Raw genomic sequence first — 15,755 nt, forward strand, 5'->3', positions numbered from 1 at the left:
GTGGAATAAAGGGTGATATTTAAACACATATATAATGAATCTTGATAAATCAGGATTTATGATTAGCATATCTTTCACCTCAAATATTTATCATTGGACAAGACCATAGAATAATTTGATTTTATTTTCCTTAAGACTTCATCGTGGTAGTTTTGATGATGGCAGTTATCCAAGAAAAACAAAAGTCTTAAATTGTAGTTTTAAGAAAAAAAAGTCTTAAATTGTAGTTTTTATATTAACCTGGTTTAAATCATCGAGAAATCATTCCATCCAGGGTACCAAGTTGTACTTTATGTTTAGAAATCCATGTCTTTTTTTTTTTAAACAATACGGATTAAACCCAGTGGTGTTTAACCAGTGAGCCACATTCCCAGCCCTTTTTAATATTTTATTTGGAGACAGGGTCTCACTGAGTTGCTTTAGGACCTCATTAAGTTGCTGAGGCTGGCTTTGAACTTGCTATTCTGCCTCAACCTCCTGAGGCCCTGGAATTACAGAAGTCGGCCACCATGCCTGGCTAGAAATCCAGGTCTTTTGACAATAATTTCCAAGAAAGATAAAGCAACAACACCCCACACACACACCAAAAAAACTACGGAAACAATAAAGAATGATTAATCATAGGACATAGGTGTTTCAGATTCACAATGCCCTGTCAATGCCAGAATGCTGATAAATATAGTTTTACATGTCCCTTTAATTCTGATGAATGTGTGTCAATTGCCCTGTGGACAGAAAATGTTAGAAAATTTGTATTTTCTTTTCTGGCCATGTAACTCAAAACCATGGTAATATTTTGGTTTATGAGTCTATATTGGAACATGTTACTCTTTGTAGCTTAATATGAATGTTTAAAGTTGTCATATTTCTTCAACTATACAGTAATTTTAGGAGACTTAAGGACACTTGCAATGTTAAGCCACATACCAAGTATCAAGCTCTAATTTTAAATGTATTCATTCCACTATCTCTCCTATGTGGCTCCACCCAAACCTTTCATTGATTTTTTTTTCTCAAATATTTTTATTTGTTGTTCATGGACCAGAATTTTATTTACTTATTTATATGTGGTACTGAGAATCAAACCAGTGCCTTGTACATGCTAGACAAGTACTCTACCACTGAGCCACATCCCCAGCCCTCATTAATATTTTAAGTAAATTTACTTGTTGTTTTAAAAATAATTATCTATCTAATACATTTTAAGCTTTCAACGATCAATTTGAACTTAAATTTATTTTTATTATAAGCTTCCAAGAATTTGATTCCTATTGGTTGCCAAATTCTGAAGTTTTGAGGAAATTCTCAAGTTTATAATACAACTTTTTCTTTGGAATGTCAACTAAATTTTAAAAATGCCTTATTTTTACCTGAGAACTATATATTTCAAGACAGAAAACAATGATAAATTTTGAGGTGGAAGATATGCTAATCATAAATCCTGATTTATTAAGATTCATTATATATATGCTTAAATATCACCCTTTATTCCACAAATGTGCACATTTATTATGTGTCAATTGTAAATGAAATTTTTAAAATGATAAATTTATAATCAAAAGAGTTCTGCCTTAACTAAAAGGTATATAATAATTGGAAAAAGTATAAAATATAATATCGGGCTGGGATTGTGGCTTAGCAGTAGAGTGCTCGCCTAGCATAGGCGAGGCACTGGGTTCGATCCCCAGCACCACATAAAAATAAACAAATAAAGATATTGTGTCCAACTACAACTTAAAAATAAATATTTTTAAAAAATTAAATGTTTACCTTTTCTATTCATTCTATACTTCTTCACCTATCACATTACCGAGCTATTTATTGAAGCAACAGTGAATTTTCATTTTTTAGATATACAAAAACACAAATATAAAATACTTGAATTTCTAATCTCAAAAATTTTGATTTGCTTCATGGTATCTAACTGAGGAGAATTAAGGCTTATTTGTGAGTAAGAACAGAAGATTGTGGGGCCATTATCCTTCATAGGAAAAACTACTCAGGGCCTTTCTATTCTATTCATGTGATAGTTTAATTTAGGAGAGACTGAGGGGGGCAACACATGCTTCATGAATCCAGATTGCTTCTGCTTCATGTTGTTATGGAAGATATAGCCCATCATAAAGTGCCAAAGATTTTTTAGTAGCTTAGTTTCACACAGTAATTACATAAGGCTTATACTATTATATCCATTTCAAAGATGATGAAATTGAGAGTCATCTTAAGTAACGCAAGAATTTCATGAAACTTGTAGACTGAAGAGTCAGATGAGGTATACAAAGGCCGTACATATTCCTTTGTTGTACAATATTGTTGAATAGATTTTAAACTTTTTAAAATACCTATCTTTTTCTTCTTAGATATTGCCAAGAAGACTTTTAAGAAACATTAAGCAGAGTAGTAACTAATGAAGATTTCTTCTTTTTTAAGAAAATTATTGGAGTATATGTTAGACCAGGACGCAAGAAAAGACCACTGACTCCAATTAAAATCAAATTAAAGCAAGCTTATTATTTCGATCGGCCAAGCTGCCTTTCCCCCCCAAAACGGCGGGAACAAAACAGCAGCCCCACCTTTCCTACAGCCCAGATTTTACCTGACTTAATTAATTACTTATATTGATAGTCTATTTATTTTTGGCTCCATTGTTGTAAGAAGAGAGGCGTCACTCATTTCGGCTTCTTCTGAGCTGAGAGAGGGTGACGTGAGGGGGCACGGCGTGAGGGACATGAGTTGCCTTTTAGAAGTCAGTTGAGGGACATGAGTTGCCTTTTAGAAGTCAGTTCGGTTTGAAGTCTGGTTGGGGAAGAACAGGTTGTAAAGTCATCTGGGGATGGGTGCTTCTATGAGAGAAACAAAAACCATGAGTACTGAGTAAATGTTGCAGCAGCTGGAACGTGTCACTGTATAGAAGTTCCCTCACCAGGCTTTAACATTTCCAGTTATCAGGCCTGTAAATTTAACATTTAACTTTTAGTGTTACAGATGTCCTTCCCCATAAGATACAGTTTAATAATTTAATGTCATCTGATCTTGCAAAATTCTTTTACTAGTATGAGCTCTGTGTCTAATAGAGAAACCTTTAATTCTGTTACTCAGGGCTGGATAATCATACTAGCAAACACGAAGCCTACCTGTGTAGGTTAGGGATATCTGTAGGCCTTAAACTAAAAACTTCTGTCTCTGGCAGCTCCTCTTGATAGTCTCTTTTTATAGTTATCAGGCATTTCTGTCTGAGAATCCTTCTTTGTAGCCTCCAGTCTTACTTATTTTGGGAGGCTAACATAAAGTGTATACCTTAAATAATAATAAAAATTATTATTATTATTATCATCATTATTATTATTTAAAATGCCCAGGAATGGCTGTATTTTGGTTTTAACTGTCTTTGCTAAGTGTTTAAGATGAAGCAGTCAAACTGACTTTTGTTTCTATCTATTGTTAACAGTCAGCTGAACTTTTATGGGAGTCATTCCTGGGGAAACTTCTCAGTTCTGCTAGTGCCATTTGCGCTAGGATGGGTCTAGGTCTTGCTTGACCATGTGGCTTCCCTCGGAAGCACCAGGGATGTCTCCCTTCTCTGATGACTCTCCTCTTCATAGCAAATGCACTGATTGGCTTTCTGTTCTCCAGTGGTCTCATTAGTCTCCCTGATCGGGAGGTTATGTGGCCCAGAGTTGCAAAGCTCTTTAGAGAAGTCCCCTGTCCCCTGGATTCAGACTGACTCAGAGGGCAAGAGCCAAATATTGGTTTTTCTGGCCCTTTTAATTTAACTTTAATTTTAAAACTTAATCTTAAACATCCAGCAAATAAATTTTAACAGCCTTTTATTAAGAGTACTGGGCTTTAATGTCTATAACTTTATAATTATTCATCTTTTTATTAATTGGGATCTGTATTATCCTATCTGTCTTGTAGGTGATGGCTTATTATCTCAAACTAACCCATGTTGTGTTCTTAAAGCAACACTTCTGTAAAACACTAACAGGGAATCTTTAGATCACTTATAAGGAAATTACAAAATAAAATTAACAAGAGTAAAAACACTTAGTTCGTGTAACAGCTACCCTGATTTTTTGGCTGAGTTATACATTATATCCCCTGTTTGAGATCCTAGTAATCTTGACAGAAAAAAAAAAAAAAACAAATTTTTGAACATAACTTTAAATGAACTAAAATCTGGCCTACTGTTTTCATAGTCATTCTCACATGTAGTAAGATGGGACACAGAGCCTCATCTCCGGTAAGGCAGGGCTCTTTATAAATCTTAAGTGTTTTAGTTCTAAAGCTGATCTTTGTATTTTTAATTATCATTTTACAAAGTTTACATAAATTGTTTGAGGTCACATGAACATTAGCTAACACCATATGATATCACATTTAAAACATGAATTAAAGAAAGGCTGAAAGTTTTTAACCTTTACATAGATTAGGCTCTCATTAACTTAAAAATACATTTAAATTGTTCCCCAATGTAAGAAGTAACAAAACTTTACATATCTTATTGATAACAGGTAAATAAATCCCCAATATATTTTTTACCATACAACTTCCGAACACCAGCTTGATATAATGCTCTTTCAAAGTTTCTACCTTACAGACTTGTATACCTGGAAGATATGAGCACATTAATAGCATCACAATTACATTGATGTTTCTACATTAACCAAGTTTAGCTTTTAAAGAAATGGCAGTACAGTGCTCTAAAATAACAGTTCTTATTTAACCAGTTGTTTAATTTTTATGGTTGCTTGCTCTAGAAAAAAAGTAAAACTTAATAAACACAATGTTATGGGTAAACTTATGTTTTAAGAAATTTTTGTCTCTTTAACACATGACTGATTTTTACAATCTTATACAGACTTTAGTACAAACTTATACAGACCTTAGTAAATCAATCAGATATCTAACAAAAGTACTCATGAATGAGTAATCCCATATCAAATTTACTTTACTTATTTATCAAAATATTATACAAATGTATTGAACAGTGTAAACCATTTTTTGTTGAAGGAAAAGTCCTAGAACCAAGGCATATTAGATATTTTATAGACATTAATATTTTATGAGTTTTTTGAACACCTAGAAAAACTTGTAAGTTAAATTTAAAGACATTTATTTTTATCTGTTTATCCAATTTAAATTGAACCATTTAAATCACATGAATTAAAGATCTTTGGATCTATTTTTTTAAATTTGTTTTTATGAGCGCTCCTTATATATGTTAATTTTTATATCATATATATGATATATGGACATATGTATATATAGACATACAACACATAACAAAAGTGTGCACACATAACAATAGTAAAGGCCTTAGTAGCTTTTTGCAGGTGAAATCTCCATTGCAATGTTTCAAAAACTCCACAGTTGGTCAAAGATAGGACTGATCAGAAAAACATTAACCTAGGTCTGTAGAGTCAAAATCATGAGCTCAAAAAAATACAGAATCTAAGGGAAAAAAAAAGAGTCCTAGTAAAAATGACTGGCCAGTAATTAGTAAATACCATACAATTTACTTCTTTTTTTTTCCTTAGGTCTCAGATCAGTCTCCTACTGAGCTTGCAGGCTTCTTTCATTTGCATTTCAACATAAGTCCTGGCTGAGGTCTGGAAGGAGCAGGGAAAAACTATTCTGAGCAGACACCTCAGGCCTAAGGCATTTTAACCATAAGTCATAATTTTCAGGTTCCAATGTTGAAAATTATGATACAAGTTTAAGATACAATTCACAAAATTTTATATCTTTACATCTTGTTTTGTCAACAGATACCATACTATGATTTACTATCCTTGTCCAAATTAATGCACTGGTACACACAGTAACATTTTCCCAGGCTACCCAATTCAAAATTGGTGAAAAAAAGACTGAATGATTGGGAAGTTACTTGCCAACTTGGAAGTAGAGTTCTTTAGTTTTCCATCCTAAGTATTTAAGTTCTCTGGCATGAATTATCTGAAATCATAAACTAAACAATTACCTAAACCCAACTTTTAACTGCAGCATTGTGCAATGCATCAAAAACCCATTCAGATACCAGATTGTTACAATAAAACATCATCTTTTAGACACACATTCAGCCAAGATCATTCCGAAGAAATAATTTATAATATCAACACACTATTGCACATGTCTTAAAGGGTCAGAAACAAAGACACAGGACAGAGAGGAGCTCCAGACTATGGCTGACAGACAGAAACCTTTAAAACAGAGCAGATAAGAGAAAAATCTCCTACACCAGTGGCACCATAGATGTCCCCACAAGGGGACCAGATGTTTTCACAGAGGGGCAATCTGAAATATAAAATCAAGGGTCTCCATGGCGACTTTACTGCATTAAGTGTCTCCTTTTTCTTTCTTTTTTTTTTTTTTTTTAAGAGAGAGTGAGGGGGGGGACAGAGAGAGAGAGAGAATTTTTAACATTTATTTATTTTTTTCTTAGTTCTTGGCAGACACAACATGTTCGTTTGTATGTGGTGCTGAGGATCGAACCCGGGCCGCACGCATGCTAAGCCATCGCGCTACCGCTGAGTCACATCCCCAGTCCCTCTCTTCTTTTTTTTAAGAAGACAGAGGTGGCATAATCCTTACAGTGCAAGGAAGGAAGGCAGGAATTCCCCAAAGCAACAGGGCTTCGGCAGCTGCTGGGAGTCCCTCAGTCCCTCCTTTTACTTACAGGATTCCACCCCAAGCACATTCCATCTCCTAACATTTCAGTAGTCAGTTCTCAAAAAGTTCTGGGGGTGGGGGGTATCAAAATTTGTAACTGAAAGTTCGGTTCCTGACCTTAGAGCCAATTAATGCCAATTGAATAATGAGGACAGGGTTTTGAGTAAAAGAAAAAGGGAGTTTTATTGCTTTGCTAACAAAGGAGAAACACCAGGGACTCTGCCCAAAGGTTGTGACTCTCTTGATCTGGAGGGACAAGGGTTTTAAAGGAGTCTCACTTGTTAACCTGGGAGATACTCAGTTCTTAGGTCCCCAGCAGGCATTGCCCTCCTGCAGTGGGTGTGCTCCAGCAGCCAGCCAGGGGCTTCTCTCCTCCTGCTTAACAAAGGGGGGTAAAGTTCATCGCAGTTCCTTAAAACACAGTCCAAAGGGGTGTCAGGCTGACTTGCTTTATTACCCATTTTCACGTCCAATATCCTTAAGTTTTTACCACTGAAATCACACAACAAAACGCACAAAAACAAACAAACAAAAAACATATAGAACACAGAACAAAACACAAGAAAACAGAAACCCGGCGCCGAAACAGAAAAACAGAGGAGCAATGCAACGTCTTGCCAAAGCTCCGGGGTAGGAGTGCGTGCCCGTCGGCACCTCCCTACCCTTCCAGAGGAATTCCCTACAGAACAGAAGAGAAGACAGAACGATTTCTGTACTTTCCGGACAGGAGTATTTGTGAGCCTCGCCAGGCCACCTCTCTGTCATCAGAAGAGATCTCCCTTAACCGGATATCAGATGTTATAAAGGCGCCACTTACCTCTGGAGGCCTCCTCCACCAGGTGCTTGCTAATAGTTTTAGTGTGGCAGTTCACTGCAGTGCTCCGGGGACGAAGGCTCACCCCCAGGCCTTGGAACCTCTCAAGTTGCGCACCCCCTAGAGTGGCTCTCCAGCCCGGAGCCCTGGAGCGAAGGCCTGCTTCAGAATTTCCAGCAGTCTGGTCTTGTGGTCTGGTCGGGCAGGGTCATCTCGCTGGGGAACTCCAAAATGTTAGACCAGGACGCAAGAAAAGACCACTGACTCCAATTAAAATCAAATTAAAGCAAGCTTATTATTTCGGCTGGCCGGGCTGCCTTTCCCTCCCAAAACGGTGGGAACAAAACAGCAGCCCCACCTTTCCTACAGCCCAGCTTTATAGCCCAGAAAGTTACACAAAGGGGGGGGTTACAGATAACAGAACTCTGACAAGCATCACACTAATGGTAGTTTACATTTTTTGCTGGCCCCAACATCAGAATTTATGAGGATCATTAGAGCCTCAGAGAGGGTCGTTGTCTGGCCAGGGAAGGCCAATATTTATGAGGTGTCACTAAAGTTTCAGAGAGGGCTGCTATCTGGTCAGAGAGCCAGGCATGGGTGAGTTCAAGGCACAGGCAGGCATTCCAAGCAGGTTCAGAGTTTGCAGTAATTTATAGTAAAGCCGAAATTAGCTTTTCATGGCTTTGTGGCAAGATGGCTCCCAATTTAATAAAAGATCAGGTTGGGTCTATCATATATTCACTGCAATTAGAAAACATGTGGGCTAGGGCTGTAGCTCAGGTGTAGAGCACTTGCCTAGCATGTGTGAGACACTAGGGTTCAAACCTCAGCACCAAGTAAAATAATAAATTAAAGTATTGTGCCCATCTATGACTAAAAATAAATTGAAAAAAAAAGAAAGAAAACATGCCTTGTAGTTTTTTTATAAAATAAAATTTGATATTGTATTGAGGCTTTTAATGGAAATCATTCAAATCTATGTGTCATGTACAACGGTAAGCAAGTTATACAGTGCATTTGTAATTTGGGGCATACTTTTGATGGATATTATTTCCATAGTAAGTACCATGAGTGAAAGTAAATGAGAATGAGGGAAATTTTCTATAAATGTTATCATTTATAATGAATTTAAGAGCATTTTGCTGTAATGTATAACTTATTTTTTAAAAATTAAAAATTTTAAAATGTAATCATTTAGAAACACAATCCACATACTTACATGCCTTTAGTTAATTCTGTCATTTGGATGTGAGGTGTCCTCCCCCCAAATTCCTGTTAATACAGGGATATTCAGAGGTGAAATTATTATATTGTGAGAACTGTAATCAAATCAGTCCACAGTAGTTTAAATAGATAGATTGGGAGGGAATTGTGGGCAGACTGGTTGGGGCTGGAAGAGGCGGGTTGCTGAGTTTGTGACCAATAAGGATTTATCTTCCCTATGGCCCCTTCCTTTTCTCTGGTTCCTAGCCAGCCATGAGTGGAAAAGCACTTCTCCACCACTTCATTCCACCATGAAGTTCTGTCTCCCCTTAAACCAAGAGGTATCAACTCAACCCACCATGGACTGATCCTCTGAAACTATAAGCCAAATAATCTTTTCCTATCTTAAGTTATTATGGGCAGGTATTTTGGTCACAGTGACAAAAATCTTACTAACGTAGTATGTATCACCATGCTTGATATTTCACAGGATTCTCCAGAAAATGTCTTAAATGCAGGTTTGAGAAGATTAATTTTCTCTATCATGTCAATATGTCAACTATATGGCAATAAAATAGCAATAATATATCAGTTAAACTCACTTATGGTTTTTGGTATCTAAAATATAGTGATGGCTGTGATAATTTTAAAATGTCACATCTTTGTAAAAACCTGAGATTTCTGGGATGTATATGATTACCTAGAAAATGGTATCAGACTTACATTCTACTGGAAAACCTGCCACATTGGAGAAAGAAATATAATTGCTGAATACACTGAGGCTTCTGTGAATTCTCTTCTTGATAGTTTTTGAAACAATAATGTAATGTTGAGACTTCAATCAAAAGCATCATGATCTTTATTCTGACAATGATTTTCTTACCATTAGGTTTGAGTGGCAATAAAATTTCCAAGTAAGAAAAGAAATTTTGCATCCCACATTTCTTCTTAAAATGATTACAAAATTAATTTGGGTATATCTGGCCCAGTATCTTTGAGATTAGTCAGATTGAGGAATGCAGTTCATGAATCATGTCACTAAGGCTCAGATTCTGTGAGTCATTGTCAGGAAAACAATTGAGAAGAACAACTAGAAGGACCTGCCAGATTTAGGAAGTTTGACTGAATTATACTGCTTTCATAAGCTTTTTATTTTTGCAAGGTAATTTTATTTTGGTAAATGCATTTTACTCTTTTAGGTCACCCTTAGCAATCTCTTACTATTTTCCTGAAAGACTAAATCCTTTGGCAGCTAACTATGTTTTTCACCAATTTATCACAAATGCTATATCACTGTATATATTATGAGCTAAACATTTACATCCCCATAAATGGAAATTTGCCTTAAATTTTCCTTACTTCTTGCTTTAGAAAAAAGAGGGAGATTTCAAAGAATTTGGGCATTTTCTTTCAATCAGTACACTTTATGAACCATTGTCTTCCCACATTCTCCACAAATAAAATTCAAACACATTATAAACAATTTTTATATTTTGAAATTAGAAGATCCTTAAAGGTAAAGTAATATAAATGGACACCTTTCCTTTCATTTATATCTATTTTTTAGGCCATCAGGGCATCACTGGTGAGACAATGTATCCGTGCTTACAAGAGTTAAAGCAATTTTAAACAACATCAAATTCCCTTCCAATGTCTAAACTATGAACTAGTAATCTCTAACTTGGAAATAATAATGCAATCCAACATCTATCTATCTTCCTCTTTGAAATGTTATTTTTATTATTAGCAATAATGCCCCTGACACTTTTCAAAATTCTGTAAGATCATTGGTATGAGGTACTTTGCACTTTTTGGCACTGAGTATCATCTTAATATGAACTGGATTAAAATGAGCTTAAATCTACAAAGACTGTGATTATTATAAAGCATTTTACTCTTTTCCTGACAGCTTGACACCTAATTCCATAAAAGGGAAGATGCAGTCTTATTCAGTACATGGTACATATGAAGAAACTGAAATGTGTATCTGCATTTTATTTCTCAGGTGTCACTGATCAACTGCATTTCATTATCTTAAAACAGTTAAACATAAATGTATTTGAACAATAAGATTTCCTAAATTACAATTTTTTTCTCACTTGCATTATAGTGAATTCTCAGAAGTTCTTTATGTTGGAAGCATTGTATGAGACAATTCCCTGGTTTTTATTCTTAGAAATATGAGGCAATGGTGGGAGGGGAGGAGAGATGGGAAGAACATTAGTATGAATGGGATGTGATTTTACCATTAAGTTGCTATTGTAGGGCTGGGGATGTGGCTCAAGCCTGGCATGCATGCGGCACGGGTTCGATCCTCAGCACCACATACCAACAAAGATGTTTGTCTGCCGAGAACTAAAAAATAAATATTAAAAATTCTCTCTCTCTCTCTCTCTCTCTCTCTCTCTCTCTCTCTCTCTCTCTCCTCTCTAAAAAAAGTTGCTATTGTATACAAAATATATTTCAATATTTTCTTCTAATATTATTCTGAATATTGAAGAAAATGTTTCATTATATCCACCTAAAATGCCATCCGTGATTAATACAATAGACATTAAAATACAAGCATTATGTATTTGATAGAGGACAGACCAGATAGACATTGAATGCTCACGATTAACAAAAAATGTTTAAGTCAAGTGCTTAAAATGTGCATACAAAAGACAACTCAAAAAGACTTGTTTCATTAAAAAAAAAAGTTAAGTGAAAGTTCTGAGCACAGTTCTGATGAGAAACCTCTATAGCCTATGACATGCTGCTCAAGCATATTTGAGTTTTTCTACTTTGCTTCCTGTATCAGTATAAACAGTTAATTTTGCAAGTCCATCTAGAGTATGAGCTTAATTCATTTTTTGTATTCATTTGTCCCCCATTCTGCTGCATCTCTTTTGGCATTTCTGTTCTCTGGGATACCAATAAAAGCAGCATCCAAATAATGATTTATTTTCTGATGTATGTTTTTCCCTACAAAACAACATTAAGTGATTTGTAATGTATCTCTATAAACAACTGGGGATTGCAGAATTCTCCTGGTAGTTTTTTGTTTGATGAGTATATTCACTCTTAAATTCAGGAAAAAAAAACATATTTATCTATGAATGCAGCAAAGAATTTGAGGTTTGGATTAATGGAAAGTTAAAGAACTGTAATTATACATTATCAGAGAATGGAAATAATACATATAAGAAAATATGTTCTGTGATACATTTTTATTTCCCTTAAATAAAAAAGAGATAAATAGCTCAGCAGAGACTTTTATATTTTTATTATTATTTTTCTTTGAAACAAAAGGAATTGAAATATAGAATTATTAATCTTCAAAACCATTAGATACAATCTAATAAACTAGTTTCCCTTATTTGATCAAAGTTCCTAACTGCAATATTTTCTCAGTATATACTTAGACCACATTGCTTGCTCACTTTGCCAAAGAGGTCGCCATATGTTTTATCCACTGCATCCAAAGTCTATCAGACTTTACTTATTTTAAGAATTATCCATTAGTGACAGTTACTGCTATTTCTTCCCTTCTTGCCTAGTTCAGAGGTCAGAAATATTTCCCTTTAAAGGGCCAGAGTTATTTTTAAAGAGAGAAAGTTAATTTTCACAAAATTTTTATTAATTAAAATAAAAATTGTAATAAAGTATAATTTTGATGGAATATAGGTCTATTATGGAAATTAATGAACTTCTGTATCTCATCTCTGAAAATATCTTCTTAAAAAGAAGGGAACTCTCAAATTCTAATATCAATCCAGGAGTATGTGATTTTAGTTTAGTATAAATGTATATATCTCTTAAAAGCTATTTGAAAAATTATATTAGTTTTTTTTTTGGCTTTGCCACTTAGCATATCATTACATTGAAAATTAGTAATTTCCAACTAAAAGCCAGGTAAATCTCTTAAATTTTATTTTGTCACAACTTATATCAAATTTGTATTGGGATTGAGATACTCATATATATATATACATATATTTCTTTAACTTTTGACAGCCTTGACATATATAAAGTAACTTGATATGACTTGTGATATGGAGAACTTGTCAAAATGATTTTACTGAATTGTAAGTTTCACATATAAGCACTCTTTTACCTTTTGATTTGTAAACTGATTTATTAAAAGATATTAAGTATGTACAAAATTTATTTTCTGAAATGATTCAGTGTTTGGTAATAATAGTTGAGGTTGCTTCTTTTCATTTAATAAAATCACTATCTTGGACTTGAGCTCGAAAATTCCCCATACAATTTTGTTAATGTTAAGCAATCCGGCACTTATTTGGGAGGACAAGTCAGGATAATCAATTTATCATTTTGATAAGTTAATACACCTGACAGTGATTTGGTTCACAGAGTGAATAAAATTCACTCTTGACCCTATAGATTCAATAATACAAGATAGAGTAAAATACTTCCCACAAAATATAACTTGTTGATGTATAATGCAACAAGTAACCATAGACTTAAAGAACTCATATTTTCACAAATTTGTTTTGTTAAACTAAACTTCTTTTTGCCCCACACATGTTTTAAAAACTATCAGTCATAAAATTTTTAGTACACTCCCTTCAGTTATTATTGAATTTTGTGTTTTCTCAACTACTTTGAAAATGCTCTCGTCTATTCTTCTCCATGCAAACCATCCATAGATGCTAATTATTTAGTTGCATCAAATTTGGTATTGCTTCTTCACACAAAGAGCAACTGTTCATTGTTGGTAAAATATTTTAACTCATGAAGAGACAATGAAACTTATTCTAAATCATTTGCCCTTATTTTTTATAGCCGTAATTGTAGTTGTGATTGATGTTCTCAACTTTTTGAGTCACTGTATTTGCCAAAAGGCTAATTTAAAGTTTATATTCTCTGAACACCTTTCTTCAGCTACTATAAGCATACATGATTTAATTAACTCTCCATCAGAACTGGCTTTCTTTGTTTGGACAACAATTGGGCCTTTCAGAATTTAACTTTGGTCACAGCCTAATTTTTATTGCTATTTTATTTTTGTGAAGAAGTTCTGGTGTGATGAGATATTACATTTTAACTTTCTAATTTTTGTGACTATTGCTTTTCTGTGAGTTGTGATATTGCAATGAGTGCTTAGTTTGCTAATGTCAATTTGTATAGTATCATTTTTTCACTGTTACAGTGCCATTGCATGATAAACATGACTTGTCATTTAAATTGGTAAGAGAATAATTTCTGCCCAATTGCTTTGAAGTTGTGATGTTCCAAGTTTGATGTTTTCTTCTTATTTTGACATGATGGGCATGCACTGGTAATAAAAATAAAGAAATAAAATAAACTGTCATAGTAAAACATATAGCACTTGAAACTCTGTCAAGTAATAGCTGCATCACTTAAATTTTTAGTGCTCTAAACAGCAATACAAAATCATTAGAGTGTAACATAAGGTCTTTGACACAACTACTCTACTTTATTATATTAGCACCAAAACATCCATCAGTCACTGAATTGGAATTCCTCAGCTTCTTTGAAAAAGATCTCCTCTTTATGGATCAAGTAACTTCTTACCAAATCTATTCCCACATATCCCAAAATCTCATAGAGAAAAATTATGTATTATATTCCTTCAGTATATTAAAAAGAAAAAATATTCTATATCCTGAGGGAAAAAAATTAAATGTGTTACAGGCATCATCATTTCAAGAGGCTTATCATTGTTCTGGGTTGATACATTAGCATCTGTGGATTCATTGATAAATTCTTGGTTTTTATTACTATATTAAATACCCTTATATACACAATGTAAATTTCTATTGTTGCACACACAGGATAGATTTTAGGATGAGACAATGGTGCATTCATAAATATAGCTCTTAAGGCCATTACATTGTAAAAGAACTGGACTAAAATTCTCTATACCTTAATTTGATTTATTTAAGTATTTTAAATTGTCTTCCACAACTTTGCATATGCTTAATTGAACACTAAAATGTAACACTAGTACATAACTTTTATAAGAAAAGTATTTCATTTCTTTTTTATACTCCTTTTATTTTTAGTATCTAGAGGTGTACCTGGCACATTTTAACCCTCAATTACCTGTTTGTTGAATAAATAAAATGTGATGTCTAGAAAATGATAATTTACTCAAGCAGAATATTATCTATGTGTAATGCTTTTGTGAAATGCATTTTTTTAACTTTTATCATAAAACTTAAAAGTACTTATTTCCCCCCTCTTTCTAAAGCCAATGAAGGAGGTTGTAAGATCTCGCACCCCCATGAAAGAGCCAACAACTGTTGAAATCTGGACTCATCCTCAACCACAGGTATGATTGAGACATTACTTTTGATATTTCCTCCCTATTCCTTATGTAAGAAAGTTCATACTTTCCCTCTGAAGTTTCAATATTTGAATCAGCTGGAAGAGACTGGTAATAATTCATCAGAAGAAATAGCATGGAAGTGTATTAACATACATATGTACATAGGAGCCCTACAAAAATATGAAAACTCAAGAAGGACCAGATAGTTGTGCCTTAAATACTCTCTTCATAGGGGAAAAGGACATAGGAAGGTGTATGCAATTTTAGACAAGTAGTAAAACTTTTTAGGAGAAATGATGGGTCCCAAGGACAGACAGTAGCCTGAGACAAAGTTGCTCTAAGTTATGGATGAGGTGGACAAATTGCAATAAAGTGAGAGAACTAAAGTGAGAGATAGAACTACAGTACCATCAAAAGTGTTTTTTTTTTTTTTGGTTTGGTTCTTAATTTTTTTGCAACTATAGTCTCTCAGGAAGCTGTAAATAGGTACAGACATAGTTGGGTGTAGTGGTACACACCTGTAACACCAGTGACTTAGGAAGCTGAGACAGATGGTTTGATAATAATAGTATAGTTAGTTTGTTTGATCAGTTACAATTTTTCCTTTCAAAATATCTATTAAATGATTGTCTCTTTTACCAATGTTTAGGAGAGTTCTAGGATAATGGATTGAAACATATTGAGAAACATTTTATAGTATGGCAAATTTAAGTCTTAGTATAATAAAGCACAATTTGTTTTATGTTAATTAGGCAAATATTAGTG

General features: G+C 34.1%; 1 protein-coding gene across 5 annotated transcripts in view; it reads left to right on the forward strand.

Annotated features, from left to right (window-relative positions):
- Pcdh11x (protocadherin 11 X-linked) overlaps window positions 1-15,755 on the forward strand; it is a 694,600-nt gene that overhangs the window by 320,314 nt on the left and 358,531 nt on the right. For all 5 annotated transcript variants that reach the window (XM_040283707.2, XM_040283706.2, XM_040283708.2 and 2 more), the window contains one exon: window positions 14,913-14,993. In XM_040283707.2, the coding sequence (XP_040139641.2) occupies window positions 14,913-14,993 (81 nt within the window). The remainder of the gene's footprint in view (window positions 1-14,912; window positions 14,994-15,755) is intronic.

Source organism: Ictidomys tridecemlineatus, chromosome X, assembly GCF_052094955.1.
Source record: "Ictidomys tridecemlineatus isolate mIctTri1 chromosome X, mIctTri1.hap1, whole genome shotgun sequence".
Lineage (NCBI taxonomy): Eukaryota > Metazoa > Chordata > Mammalia > Rodentia > Sciuridae > Ictidomys > Ictidomys tridecemlineatus.